A 13,643-nucleotide genomic window follows, 5' to 3' on the forward strand; every position below is an offset into this window, starting at 1 on the left:
TGTTTTGTTTTCTCTCTTTTATCTTCTTTAAATGCAATATTTCAGTCCAAAAGAATATCCGCTAAGGATGCCTTAGCTCACCCATATCTCGATGAAGGGCGGTTGCGATACCACACTTGTATGTGTAAATGTTGTTTTTCCACATCTACTGGCAGAGTTTATACTAGTGATTTTGAACCCATCACGAATCCCAAATTTGATGACACTTTTGAAAAGAACCTCAGTTCTGTTCGGCAGGTTAAAGGTGAGTAGTAGTTAACCTTTGCATCCGCACGTACCTGCCTGCTCCATCCTTTAGTAGTGTGTAGTTAGGATGTGCAATCTGGACGCATGTACTGACCCAGATGGTTTTCTCTTTTAGGTATTTTTCCATAGTAGATACTGGAAATAATTTCACTAAAAGAGCAGAATTGCTCGTAAACGTTCTGACATAGTGTAATATCACACGTGTTAGTTGACATGCAGAAGTCTATTGGTTTCAAACCTTAATAGCATTCTTCTCTGACGTCGGTGCTCCCCTTGCCACTCCTTTGTTGAAGGGTGGCACTGGGAGGGAAAGGGAAATCACTGTCATCGCCTTCGAGGTGCGAGGCGCTACCCTGATAGCTGTCCTGCAGAAAGGGTCAGCACCGCCGGGTAACTGAAGCTGAGTAGTCTCATAGTTCTCCTGCTTTGATTTCTCCAGTCCCTCGCAGCCTGCTCACACTGACGTGTCCGTGTCGGGTGCCCTTACAGCAGCTGCTGCCCGAAGCTCCGTACTGGTGCCAGGCTGTGGTTCGGGCCGGAGCGCTGAGGGTGCCGCGTCGGGCCGTGACACGCTGTTGAGGGAAGTCAGTCCTGGTGCCCGGGAGAGGAAACTGTGGCAGCAGATGGTTACTAAATGCCAGCAATTGCATTCTGGCACCAGAGATTTGAAGTCCGATTCCATTCTAGCAAACAAGCCATGAAATAGACTTTGTTTCTTTTGAAATCAGATCCACTCAGGAAAGTGGTCCTTTTATCAGAGCAATACAATATGAGGAACAGTAGTAGGGGTTTAGGTTCTGTTCAGTGGCTGCTTGAATAACTTGAGAGGAAGAGAGGGAGAAGAAATGTATTACCTTAGCAGTTTCTACCAGACAATTCAGCCATTTGGGACAAAAATACTCCATGATGTTGCCATGATAATGTGACTTATTTCAGATATATCTTGAACTTGTAATTCTGAAATTCACATTTATAATCCCTACAAGTTCACGTACCACTGTTTTCTTTTTATCCTGCTACTCTTTCCCTTTCCCTCCTCTCTTTGGCCATCACTTTTCAGAGCTGTACGTAGATCTGCTGTCTTCTCTGAAATCTGTTGCTCTAAAAGCTGCCTTGAAAGTTTGCTGACAGCGATGCAGTTTCCAGCACGTTGCATCTACCGTGCCCCCGGGCGTATGGAGCTGCTCTGCCAGCCGTTGCTGCTGCTTATAGAGGAGCAGCCCGTCGCCAACCCTTCCAGGCGCTGGTTTTTTGGGGGGTGCACATGTGTGTGTGAGAAGATGTTTTGTCTTGCAACTGTACAGAGAGTTCCTCTCTCCTATGAAAATGTACTTTTTTGTTTTCATTGTCTCAAGTGGCCGTTTTGTACTTGGTGGTAGTAACTGAGTTCGTGAATCAAACTGGGCTGAGTAATAGAACTGTGTTCTTGGTATTTGCAAATCAAGTTCAAGTTGAGAATTCTTTGTTTTTCCAAAAGTTATACCCTAAAATTGGGATTTAATCTATCACTGGTTATCATCTGTTCAGTATTATAGTGGTGATTAGGGTTTTGTTCCATATGCATTTATTTCAGCATGCATAGAAGAGTTCTGTGTGACTTTATACTACGAGGTATGGCATTGGATGAGATTTAGGGAAGCTGGAGTTCTTCTGTCCTTACTAAAATGTACTTTCAGTAAAGGAAGCTTTATTTTCCTCCAGTCTACGCTGCATTTTACTGAAGCAAAAAGTGTTAATGATGTGGTGTTTTTTTATTTTCCTCCTATGTACAGAAATAATTCATCAGTTCATTTTGGAACAGCAGAAAGGAAACAGAGTGCCTCTCTGCATCAACCCTCAGTCTGCTGCTTTTAAGAGCTTTATTAGGTAACTGTATGTAATCACATCTGATATTAATTCACATTTATTAGTAGTACAGAATTCACACATCCAAAATGTTTTTATGTTTTAAGTTTCTGAGAGTAGGAAAGGCCCACAGATAACTTCTGCAGAAAAATACCTTAAGGCCATGTATGGTTACATTCTAAAAATACTTTTATGAATTCTTCTAGAATTTGAATAAAATGTGCAAAAGCTTCAAGTAATATTTTTGCATAAAAGTACAGAAGTCAGACTAAAAATGAGAATTGAAGGATTGACGAGTTGAATTCTGATTGTAGAATTGCACTGTAAAAACATGAAAATGAATGACTGATAGATTAAGAATCATTAAGAAAATAAGTAGATAAAGTATAGCGAAATATTTGTTGTCCGTGTCGTTAACTGTTGGTCCTGGGGTGGTTTGGGCTGGTTTGGTTTTGGTGGGGTTTTTGTGTTTTCCTTGAAATGTTTGCTTACTGGTTGAGCATTAACTTTCTTGTCCATGAGCTATTGCAAATGAACACTGATTTTCTGTATCACCTGCATTCTAGTTCCACGGTTGCTCAACCATCTGAGATGCCGCCATCTCCACTGGTTTGGGAATAAAGTGGAAGATAATATACTACTGAAGATGTAATGTAGCTTTCCACTGGAGTCTGGGATTTGCAATTCTGGAGGTTAATCATGCTTGTACTGTAATTTTACTAATGAAGTTTTAAATTAACAACCACTACTTGTACAATATGAATAATATTTAGAAATGTACTAGACTTTTAATCTTGTAAAGTGGTTGTGCTTTTAGAAGAAAATATTTTACCCAGAGTTGCACGTGTTTTATGAATTCTAGTGCAGCTGTGATGGCTCAGCTCAGAACAAACAGAATTGAACCAAATTTGGGGAGGTTTTTCCTTTTTTCTTTTTTCCTTTTTTTTTTTTTTTATTGAAGTGAGATTGTACAAAAAGATAGACATACATTTTGATATTGAGCCATTCCTGAAGATTTTGGGTTTTCTAAAACTAAGGAATACAGAAAACTTGACTGCGACCAATCATGAGGTCACATCAGATGACAGTGACCACAGTAAGTGGGCATGTCACCTGATGATCAAACCCTATAAATAGCTTCTCACTAGAGCTGTGATGGTGATGTGTGCTGTTCTAAAATCAAATGTTGTGAGTAGAGAGAATGAGTTTGTGACTAGGAGAGACTAAACTTCTGTTTCCTTACCCAGTATAAATATATATATATATTTAATCTATTTTTATTAGAAGTTTTTCTGCTCTTTCTTACATAAAACCCCCCAGCATGCATCTTCTATGTGTGTAAATAATTCCATTTATGGGCTAATTTCAGAGATCCCTGACATCATTGCTGTATAGAGAGAAACTAGCTTGCACATTTTAGGTCTGTGAAATTTTGTGAGAACTTTTTCCTGCACTGGACAGTTGAAAGGAAAAAAAAAAAAAAAGAAAAGGAAAAAAAAAGCACATAGGGAATTACGTTAATTGTGTTCGTGTCTTTAGGCGAAGCTGTGGAAGTCTTGAAATGTCACAGTAGTAAATAACTTTTATTACTTTTTGGCTAATTCTTTTTCTGTTGGAACACTGAATTCTGTGCATATGTATATATGAACACAAATTGAAGGCCTCTACCTCCTGGAGTATACAACTTGGTTTGTTTACCTCCACATGATTTTTTTTTTTTTTTAAGTTCAGTGTGGAGACTTGAAACTTGAATGTCCCTTCCAACTTTTATATTTAAAACAAGACTAGAAAATTGAAGACTGTTTTTCACCTGTACAAAGAAATACTGAAGGGTGGTCTTAAAATTTGAGCATTGGTCTGGAGAAAAACCGTGGTGTTTGTTATGGACAATTAACTGTTAAAGTTATTGTAAGTTATCTGTATTTAGCAGAGTATTTTCAACAAGAGTGATCTGAGCTGAAATTGGAGACTATTAGTAAGTTATGTTTGGAAGTTTTAACTTCAATGAAGTAATTATTTGCTGTGAAAGAGACAAACATTGAATAACTGAACAAAGATGGTGCAATATCTTTGTTTTTTATGAGGCTCCTGAGAATAAAACCAACTGAAGCATTTCAATTCACTTGAAAGAGAAACGTGTTTAAGTAAAAGAGCCCAAGAAGACACTGGTATGAAAGGTAAAATCTCAGAGGTTGGTCAGTTAATGTGGCACACTTGCTGGTCACTTTGTAAAATGTAGATTTGAAGTACAGTGGTGAAAACATTAAATGTGACATTTGACAAAGAAGTGGTGTTATCTTTCTTTCCTGTCTGATCTCCCACCTTTATTTAAGAATAAGGTGTTACAATCTTGATTAAATACTGTCTAAAAGAATACAAGTAAAAAGAGTTTATAACATCTTGGTTTGGGCATGGTTTTGATTTTTACACCCGCATGCGTACATACACACACATATACGTATATATATGCATATGTATGCACATATATATGAATTCTTAAAAGAAAATATTCATTTACTCTTTAAGCTTGATCCTGGAGAAAGGCAAAACTTGCTGATTAAATCAAAACAAGCGATTGACTTGCACTTTATTGGGAGCTTGACAGACATCCAGTAAAGGATGAATTTTACTTAATTTGCAAAGTTCGTGTTGTTTTTTTCAGCATAAATGCTTTCATTTTTTCTGTAGTCCTAACGCAAAGAATCCAGCGTGCAGTAGTGTTGCAGAATATGACTGAAAGCATTCATGGTTTATGAGTACAACCTTTTTAAAGATCAAATTGAACTGTGTAGTTCAAACCTCCGGACCTCAGAAGAAATAAACTGATAAACTCTCTCAGCATGTGCTCCCTTCCCAGGGCCGGCACAGACGCTGTTTGTGACTCAACTATATGCCTCTTCTTCAGAACTCTTCTTAAAAGTCTCCATGCTGTTATGAGCTAAAGTTTAACGTGTTTAGACCGGTGGTGTCATTATTGCCTCGTGGTTGTCTGTTGCTGAAGTAGTTGCCATTAATTCACTGCCATTTTTACTTAGCCTGCTCATTAGATTCTCCTTCAGCGCAAGACGATGGCACGAACAGGCGGTTGGCTTGTTGGGGCTTCTCATTTTGACACCCAGTTTCATCAGGCCATGAGCACGCAGCGATGCGACTGGCAAAGACCACTGTGTGCATCAGTGTCTTTTTGGGAGCTGATTGCTAGGGGTCCGTGGGTCAATCTCGTGCATAAACATAAAAAGAATAAAATGTCTTTTGGACATTTACCTTTCAGGGTGTCTTCAAACGAACGTGGGCAAGGCACCGTGCAGAATGAGTTATTAAAATTGGCACAAATGTGTAACTGAAACTGTATGTGCAAATATATAAAAAACCAGTTATGGTAATGTTTTCTGTAGCCTCAACTGCATTTTACATGTTAAATGTAAATCAATGACAATGACAGTGAGAGCTCGAGAGCTGTCTTTGACAAAGATAGTTCCGTTTCTGAAGTGAACGCATGCGTGTATACACTTAGAGCTATCTAGACGTGAGGTCAAGAGAGCTGCTTTCTTTCCCAGTGAGGTTAAAATCTGGCTTGCAGTTTCCAGAGTTGCATTTTAATCAGTTTTAAGCTTTGTTGATATCAATGTCAAATTAATTACAGATTGTAATCATAAGTTTTAAGCTCTCTAAATATAGCTTCTGCATCTCCTTTTACTGATTGTGCCTTGAGAGGAGTACAGAAGTAGTGCAAAGAGTAACTTCAGAATTACTCACAAATTGCTGAAGGACCATCCAGATATTAGAAGGCCTAATCTCTGTGTGCGCACATCATGGAGGTGACGCAAGGGAGCTAAACAAGATCAGCTACGGAAAAGTAAGTTGCCAAAATCCATTTCCTGATGTATGGTGAGATATCGTTGATCAAAATCAATTAATCTACGGAAGTTACAAAGTGCTTTTCTCCTTCAGCCAATTTATTGGTGGCGGATTTGGGACTTTACTCTTTGAGGTGCCGGGAGTGTGACTGCTCGCCTGATGGAACGGATGCTTTTCATATTTACTGGGTAGCAGTTTTTCTACTCTTTTTTACCCTTTATTTGTTTTAGTAACAGAGTATCTTGAGATCCTGGAACTGTTTGTTCTTTGTAACTTTTTAAAATTCTTCTGTCAAGTGTAACTTGATAGGAAATTCTGTTGGCTGTACTTCTGTAATCCTGCTCAGGTACGGTTACTGTGAAACTGTTTGTGACATTGATAAAGGGGAGACTGGAATCCGAGCAGATAACTGATATATAATCTGCGTGTACACCTTGGACAGCTTCTGTGCTCAATAAAGGATGGAATCGGACCCGCTGAATTCCTGGTTATGCTGTAACTTGCTGCCGTCACCGTTGAAGCACTGGGGCCAGGATGGACCCGGCAATGGAGGGCACGTTAGTTCCAGTCCAGGAATCCGTTTTTCCTCAGCTTGATCCTAGACGCAAAATTAAGAGGAAAAGACACCTCGCAAGGTGGTGGCTTTCCCTCGGCGGCCGATGGCCCGGCCTGGCACCCGCTGCCGTACCAGAGCGGGGTCGCGCCGGGTGTCCGGGCTGCCGGACGTGCCGAGGGTGGGGCAGATGAGCGTGAGCTGCGGGAACACGGGGAACGGCGGGGGGGGGTTGCTCGGAACGGGGCACTTGGCGTCCCGACCCCAGCCCTTCATCCTCCTTCTCCTTCTCCTCAGCGCCTCTCGCAGCCGCCCTGCAGCGCCGGCGCGGCTCGGTGGGCGGGGCCCGGCTCGGTGGGCGGGGTCGGGCCCGGTGGGTGGGGCGCGTCGCGCGCGGCGGGCAGGGCAGGGCGCGGCGATGGCGGCGGGTCCGCGCTGGCGCGAGCGGCTCTTCGCCCTGTACTTCCTCACACACATCCCGGTCACGCTGCTGATCGACCTGCAGGCGCTGCTGCCCGCCGGCCTCCACCCGCAGGGCGTGAGCACCCGCCGGGCGGGACGGGACGGGGCTGGGGCTGGGGCTGGGGCTGGGGTTGGGGCTGGGGTTGTTGGGGCCGGGGCCGGGCCGGGGGCTTACCCGGTGCAAGGGTTTTGGAGGGAAGAGAACGTGTGCGGAGCCTTCCGCTTGAATTAACGGGTGCGGGTCATTTTTTACGAAATCTAGTATGTAGAGTCAAAAGGGGAGACAAAAAACTGCAGGGAATTTCCTAACATAGTATTTAAAAATAATTCCATACTTACTGCCTATATGGTGACTTACATTTTTAGTCAAGTCATTCATTTGGGAAGGGGAATAAACGCGTTTAGCAGCACGTTTAGCAGCTGTGACTGACTTTTTTTTTTAAAATTATAACTGGGATGTGTGTGGGTTGCTCCTTCCAGTCACAGGCCAAGCAAGAAACGTCCCCGAGGAATTGCTGGTGCGGGCGATAGTTTCCCCAGTTGGAGCGTTTGCGTTTTGCCGCGCCGGGATGCGAAGCGGCTCCACAGACACGGTTTGTGGGAACGCACCTGCAGCCCCCCGGCACGTACCGCGCCCAGGCCCTGAGCGTGCCGGCAGCGCCGCGTGCCGCCCCGGGCTGTGGCTGTCGCTGCCTTGGCCGCTCTGTGAGCCCGATGGTCCCTCGGGCTCCTGCCGAAAACACAAAAGCGAATTGTTACCGCCGCAGAAGCAGGCATGCGAGCAAACAGATTCGTTAGTCAAAATCTCTGGTTTGCTGGGATCTGAACAAAATTATAGAAGACAATAAACATGATAAAGTCAATTAAAACAACGGTTGGATAGAAGATAAGCAATCCGACTATCGTCATCAGGATGAGATTGGCCATAACTTCCTTTGCAAGCTTTACAATTGGCGAATTTGATCTTTGCCATTGGAATTGCCTGTAGAATTACTCCATTATAGAAATCATTTTTAATTAATAGTTAACTAGCAAATCTCAATACTTATCTCTGCGTTCAAAGTCCACCTTAAAGCCGTGCTGGAATTTACATTTCTGTCATGGAAACTAATTGCCGCTCCAAAGCCAAAATTCTCCCATCGGGCTGTCTGAGCAGTGGAAGCCGCCCACAGGCATCGCAACCCCACAACGTGACGCGATGAGGCCTGGGGACGCCCACGGGGCTGCTCCCATAGGTCACCTCCTGCTGAGGCACGGCAGGTGCCAATGAGTATTTTCGATGTTGAGCCCACCTCGGCTGGCAGTGGGAGGGGCAGAAAGAGGAAATAATCTCTGCTAACACCAAGGTGCGGATTTTTTGTGGTTTGAGGTTTTTCTGGTAAGAAATGACATTTCAGAAATAGTCTCTGGAAAGCATCTGCACTTAATGCTGTAGTAATCCTAAAATTGCCTGTAGTACAAATGTAATCTATACTTAATGAAAGGGTCGGTCACTTCGGAGACCTGAGAAACGCAGTGCCTGTTATTGCGGCATGAAGCCAGGCATACCAGGACGAGATCTCTGGATTTTCCCACTGCAGCGATGGCTCCATCCAACCACCTGAGGAGGGTCATAATTCTTCCTGTTGCAGTTGACGTTCAGTGTACTCATCTGTTGTTTGTTCTTTTCCTGAAGCTGACAGAGTTGTTACAGTGGTACGTGACCACCTTTAGAGACCCCCTGATGCTCCAGCCCCCAGAGTGGTTCAAGGCGTTTATATATTGCGAAGCCTTCTTACAATTGCCTTTCTTCCCCGTTGCAGGATACGCCTTCTTGAAAGGTTGGTAAAAAACAAGCGTAAGAATACATCCTGTGCAGTATTTCTGCCTAACGCTTGCTTTCTGCACAGCAGAGAAAGTTTATTTATCAGTCTTAAGCAATTACAGGGACATACCATGTGGAGTGTTGTGCTGCTTTCATGGCGAGTTTTATCTGAGAAAGCAGCTGAGAAGGAGGCCTGTCAGAAACAAAACCGTGACTATAGGCACTCTTCCACTGCAGCCATTTATATGCAACCAGCGTCAACGTTTGATGTCTGGCACGCTTCCAGGGTAGATGAAGTTCTGGGTCAAGCCTGTGTACTCGTTTTGTTGCTTCAAACTGTCACGGTCACACCATCGTTCTAAATTTCCAGAAAGGTTGATAATTTTCCTGCGGTGCTACTAGTATTTACAGGTTTTTTTCTACTACCTGTTTAATGTGACTTACTGCTTATCCCATCAGATATGGCGGTTAATGTTCTGTTAATTTAAAGGCCACTGAATTCTGCTTGTTTCAAAATACTTAATATTGTTCCCTTTTTGCTTCTGTCCAGGCGGCTGCAGGTGGATAAGGACTCCCGCAATCATCTACTCCACCCACGTGGCTACAACATTGTTTGCCATCCTCGCGCATGTCCTGTTCCACGATTTCTCAAAGTCCGAGCATTTGGGACCCCAGACGTTACGCGAGCGCCTGATTCTGCTGTCTGTATACGTGCCGTACTTGGTGATACCGCTTCTGATCCTCTTCACCATGCTCCACAGCCCCCACTACAGCCACGTGGAGAAAAGGAAAAGGAAGTAGCCCACCGTAGAGGCTGTAGGCACAACACTCACACTGGTTCTGGTTCAGACCCTCCGGCACAAACGTCTGTCTTATGTTGTTGGCTGCAACAGCTGTTGCCAGAGAATCTGGCTCCCGCAGGAAAAATTGAATTGTTTGAGTTTACAGCTCTCCTTCAATCAGAAAGGGCTTTGGGAGGCGCCTGCATAGTGATGCCGTGGGGTTTCTGGGCTTGGGACCCTGCTCCCCTCCCGCTGGCCGTTCTGGGCGGTACGTCTGTCATCGGGAAACGAACTTTGAACCATTTGACGTGTAACTGTGCGACGGGGGGAACTGCAGCTGATGTTTTTCTTTCAAGTTCTTTTTTTCCAAGGTGACTGTTAGAAAACCACTTAAGAATTTTGTCTTCCAAGAGATATTCTGCAAAATCCCTGACTGATTATATACAGATTTGCAAAGCTATGCTTTTGAAGCATTTCAAATCATATAATCACTCTTAACTTCCTCCTTCCTTTAAAACTTCACCTTCCTTTGCTCTGCTTCAATTTTGATTAATTGCCTGATCAGTGGTGAATGTTGCAAAATCTGGATCTCTGAATGCCTGAAGTAAAATTTGCCAGTAAGCAACTTCCTACATGATTGTGAAACACTGCAGAAATTCTAACCAAGGATTTGTAAATTGCTCTCTTCCATGAAATCACTTCTGGTATGGAAATAAATAACTAAATGCATGAAACTGCATTTACTCTTCTGAAGGGAATGACTAAAAGGGACGTAAAAGGCCCATGAGATCGTAGCTAGTTCACACAGTCAATATATGTGTAAGGTACAGCGAAAAAAACCTACTACTGCTAGAAATGCTGGGGTGGTTGGGGTTTTTCTTTTGAGTTCTCAATCTGATCTGCAAGAATCAAACTTGGAGCTGTGTAAGGCTGCAGGTCACCGATGCGGCTTTTCTGTCACTGCCTGTATCGTTCAGGACTTCACGGGCATGAACGTGACCCTGCCCTGGGCTCCAGAGAGGCCAGCATTCAGACAGACGCAAACCACACTGTTTGGCTTCAACGTGAGGCTTGATTTTAGATCCTGGGCATCCAGTTTTCAAATGTCTCGTCCATGTTTATGGCTTGTATCTACTCCTGGGGTCACGCTGCACTTACAAGGGTTTGTCTCCTCAGTTTGCAGTTCTGGTGCCCATGAAAGGATTCCGCGCTAGTGTCCCTGCCCATAGGGACATGCCTCAGGCACTGTTTAAGGTTCAAATTCTGCCCCATTTTCTGCTTTTGTGTGTGTCTGGAACTGATCTGTTAATCACAGACTTCTGGGGGGGGGTTTCCTAACTCTACAGGAAAATTAATCTGGTCAATACAGATAAAAGTTACTGCTGCTTCTGTGTTGTGTCTTTACAGACATGACAAACGCCACAAAACACGGGAAACCCATTGTGACTATCCAGGGACGTGTAAACTCTGCAGCTGAACAATAACATAGCAGAAAGAACTAATTCTGGTATATCCAGAAAGTCTGAAAACAATAATTTATTTCTTGATTAATTTGAAAGAGCTGTACAATTCAAAAAGCGAGCACAATAACAGTAGTATTAATTCAACTGTAGTTAGAACTACTGATTGTACAAAACTTATAAAATCAAAGGGCAGAACAGTCTTCGCATCTGTTAGAAAGCCTCCTTATTGCCACTTTAGTGTAATTCACACTGAATTAAAAGACACTTCCATTTGTACAAACCATCTCTTCATTCATACACAGTGAAAAATTGCATATTTTTGAAATTCTCAAGATTCTGGAATGGTCAAGTTTCCAAGTTAGTTTGTTTTTATCCTAAACCCCTCTATTTCTGAAAAATGAATTGGTCAATGAATTCGTTCTGGTCTGCTTCAATTTTGCACAGAGTCTCGTACTCTATTCGGTATCTGAAGGGGGAAAAAAAAAAAAAGGTTACCAGCTACCTCCAGCCCGCGTGAGATGGTTTAGTACGAAGTTCACCGGCGGGTGGCAAGGGGATGTTGGGCTACGTGTGTATAAGTCATCTGTAAAGCGCTGCCTGCCCGAGTTAGAGTTTGCAGTTCTAAAGCACCTTTACCAGTCAGATACGTGGCAGCTCTTGGTTTTATTCATCTCTTGACCTGCATGGTCTCACGCCACCTCCATTTAAGTAGCCACAAAGTCGTCAGAGAGGAACCACTGCTCTTAGGTTAACTCTAGGCTCGTGGCTCCGTGTGCGCTTTGTGCAGGAGACAACACCTTTGCTGCAGACAGACTGTTTGAACGAGCTCAGACAGTGTCCTGCAGCCCAGCACAGATGGCAGATTGACTTTCCAGCCCACATGGTGCCCCAAAAGCATTTTAACAGACAACTCACCTTTCCAACTGCATTTTTTTCTCAGCTATTAAAGCCCGAAGTTGCTGTTCCTGAGCTTCTCTTTGCTTTGCTATAGACTTCAGCAAATTTCGTGCACCGATGGCCTGTCAAAAGAAGACGGTCAGTGATGTAGTTGTATTGGGATTTTTTTATTGCTTTAACCCTGTCACTACTCGCAGGTTGATTCTGAGGTGTTTCAGCCGCGCTAACAGTACAGGAGGGTTGGCAACTTAATTCTGAACGGCCGGTGCAAGCAGTCCCTGGGGAGGTTGGGCAGATAAAGGCACCTGAGATTTCCTTCAAGCTCAGGATGTTCATAACAGCCTGAAACAAAAGTCACTGACTCCTCTGGAAACACAAACTGATCACTGGTGACTGGTCCTACAGATAGACAAGCTCTGGTTCCATTTTTTTCCCCGGTACAAGTAAGGAAAAAATTACCTACAGTTGTACTAAACATTAATTTCTATCCTCACAATAACATGTAAAACACACCACACCACTTGGTGACACAGAGAGATACATAAGGAAAAGTTCAAAAGTAGTTATAGAGCTATTCATTGATCTGGTCTTCAGAAAGCCGCCCTCCTCCTCCCAGAGCCTCTCCTGCCTCTTGAGGACAAAGTTCTACTAGTAGAAGGAGTGATCAAAAAATACCTGTTCTATTTATGTGCAAATATCTAGACAGGCAGCAACGGTGGGACTGATAAAGGCAGGAACGATGTGACACACTGAGTGTGCCCGTACAAGCCCTCTAGACGTTAATATCCATTAGAAAGCGCCACGCTTTCCTATCGCAGACAGACAGCTGTTAACTACCACGGAGAGACCGGCAGAAAGGGATTGCTTATGCTGCAGGAGGAAGGGAGAGATCTGGGTTTTCACGCACAGTACCCGACAAGCCAGTAATTAATCGCGCGGTACCTTCATCTTCTCACTTTCAGCAGCTTTTGCCAGTTGATCAACAAGTTCAATTAAGCTACCCACTATCTTCTGAAATTCTACTACTTCTGCAAAGAAAAAAAATTGTCAAGTAATACTCAAAACACCCCTCAGGAAGACTAATGCTTCTACTACACGCTCCAATTTTCAGACGTGGCTTGTACTGTTGGAGTTTACCGCGAACACGTACAAGTTGAAGTTTCCCCGGCTCTCGGGTAAGGGGCGGGAGGGCAGCACAGCCCCTGAGCGCCCACGGGGGTGCCTAGCCGCCTCCCCAGCCTTCTCCCAGCTGCCGGGCCGGCGGGGGCCCGCACAGAAAGCGGCGTTGTCCGGGAAGGCACCGGGCCCGCTCCCGGCCTTCGGGGGCCGCGGGGAGCAGCGGGCCCGGCCCGGGGCGGGGGGGGGGGGGGGGGGGGGGGGGGGGCACGGCCATCGGCCCGCGGAGCACTCACTGTCGAGGAAGGCCCTGCACTCCTCGCGGAGCTGCGCCGTCTGCTGCGCCACCGCGGGCTCCAGCACCCGCAGCTTGTTCAGCTCGTCGAAGTGGAGGCCCGCCGCGCCCAGCGCCGCCTGCGCCATCTCCCGGGGCGGGCGAGGGGGACAGCGTCAGCGCTGACCGGAGCGGAGCGGAGCGACTCTCTCCGCCAGGAGCAGGGGTCCTCCCGCCGGCCGCCGACAGCCCCGTCACCTCAGGGCGCCCGGCCCGACCCCCCCGCGGCGGCCACGGCGCCGGCCCGGCCCCGCGCAGGGCAGGCTGGGAACTGCAGTCCCGG

At 45.1% G+C, this 13,643-nt stretch overlaps 3 protein-coding genes across 6 annotated transcripts in view; 2 read left to right on the plus strand and 1 right to left on the minus strand.

Moving 5' to 3' along the window:
- The window catches only part of NLK (nemo like kinase), a 63,740-nt gene extending 57,320 nt beyond the window's left edge, over nt 1–6,420 (plus strand). For 2 of the 4 annotated variants that reach the window (XM_054847443.1, XM_054847442.1), the window contains 3 exons: nt 46–244; nt 2,019–2,112; nt 2,658–6,420. In XM_054847443.1, the coding sequence (XP_054703418.1) occupies nt 46–244; nt 2,019–2,112; nt 2,658–2,712 (348 nt within the window). In that variant the 3' untranslated portion in view covers nt 2,713–6,420. Of the gene's footprint in view, nt 1–45; nt 245–2,018; nt 2,119–2,657 lie in introns of all 4 variants that reach the window. The other 2 variants (XR_008579867.1, XM_054847444.1) reach the window with 2 other exon arrangements.
- A 483-nt stretch (nt 6,421–6,903) lies between these two features.
- Nucleotides 6,904–10,279, plus strand: TMEM97 (transmembrane protein 97). Its single transcript, XM_054847119.1, has 3 exons — nt 6,904–7,040; nt 8,640–8,784; nt 9,319–10,279. The coding sequence occupies exons 1-3, from the start codon at nt 6,921–6,923 to the stop codon at nt 9,567–9,569; spliced, it is 516 nt and encodes a 171-aa protein (XP_054703094.1). The 5' UTR covers nt 6,904–6,920; the 3' UTR covers nt 9,570–10,279.
- Nucleotides 10,280–11,071: 792 nt separating this feature from the next.
- IFT20 (intraflagellar transport 20) lies at nt 11,072–13,597 on the minus strand. Its single transcript, XM_054847121.1, has 4 exons — nt 13,323–13,597; nt 12,853–12,938; nt 11,929–12,032; nt 11,072–11,479 (listed from the first exon to the last, which is right to left on the minus strand). The coding sequence occupies exons 1-4, from the start codon at nt 13,447–13,449 to the stop codon at nt 11,398–11,400; spliced, it is 399 nt and encodes a 132-aa protein (XP_054703096.1). The 5' UTR covers nt 13,450–13,597; the 3' UTR covers nt 11,072–11,397.
- Nucleotides 13,598–13,643: the final 46 nt, after the last annotated feature.

The sequence above is a fragment of the Grus americana genome, chromosome 19 (assembly GCF_028858705.1).
Source record: "Grus americana isolate bGruAme1 chromosome 19, bGruAme1.mat, whole genome shotgun sequence".
Taxonomy (NCBI): Eukaryota; Metazoa; Chordata; class Aves; order Gruiformes; family Gruidae; genus Grus; species Grus americana.

Coding starts and splice junctions, on each gene's coding strand:
- TMEM97 (XM_054847119.1), top strand. CDS start 6,921: ATGGCGGCGGGTCCGCGCTGGCGCGAGCGGCTCTTCGCCCTGTACTTC. Junction 7,041..8,639: donor CCGGCCTCCACCCGCAGGGC/GTGAGCACCCGC, acceptor CTTTTCCTGAAG/CTGACAGAGTTGTTACAGTG. Junction 8,785..9,318: donor AGGATACGCCTTCTTGAAAG/GTTGGTAAAAAA, acceptor GCTTCTGTCCAG/GCGGCTGCAGGTGGATAAGG.
- IFT20 (XM_054847121.1), bottom strand. CDS start 13,449: ATGGCGCAGGCGGCGCTGGGCGCGGCGGGCCTCCACTTCGACGAGCTG. Junction 12,033..12,852: donor CTGAAAGTGAGAAGATGAAG/GTACCGCGCGAT, acceptor TTCTTTTGACAG/GCCATCGGTGCACGAAATTT. Junction 11,480..11,928: donor AAAAAAATGCAGTTGGAAAG/GTGAGTTGTCTG, acceptor TTCCCCCTTCAG/ATACCGAATAGAGTACGAGA.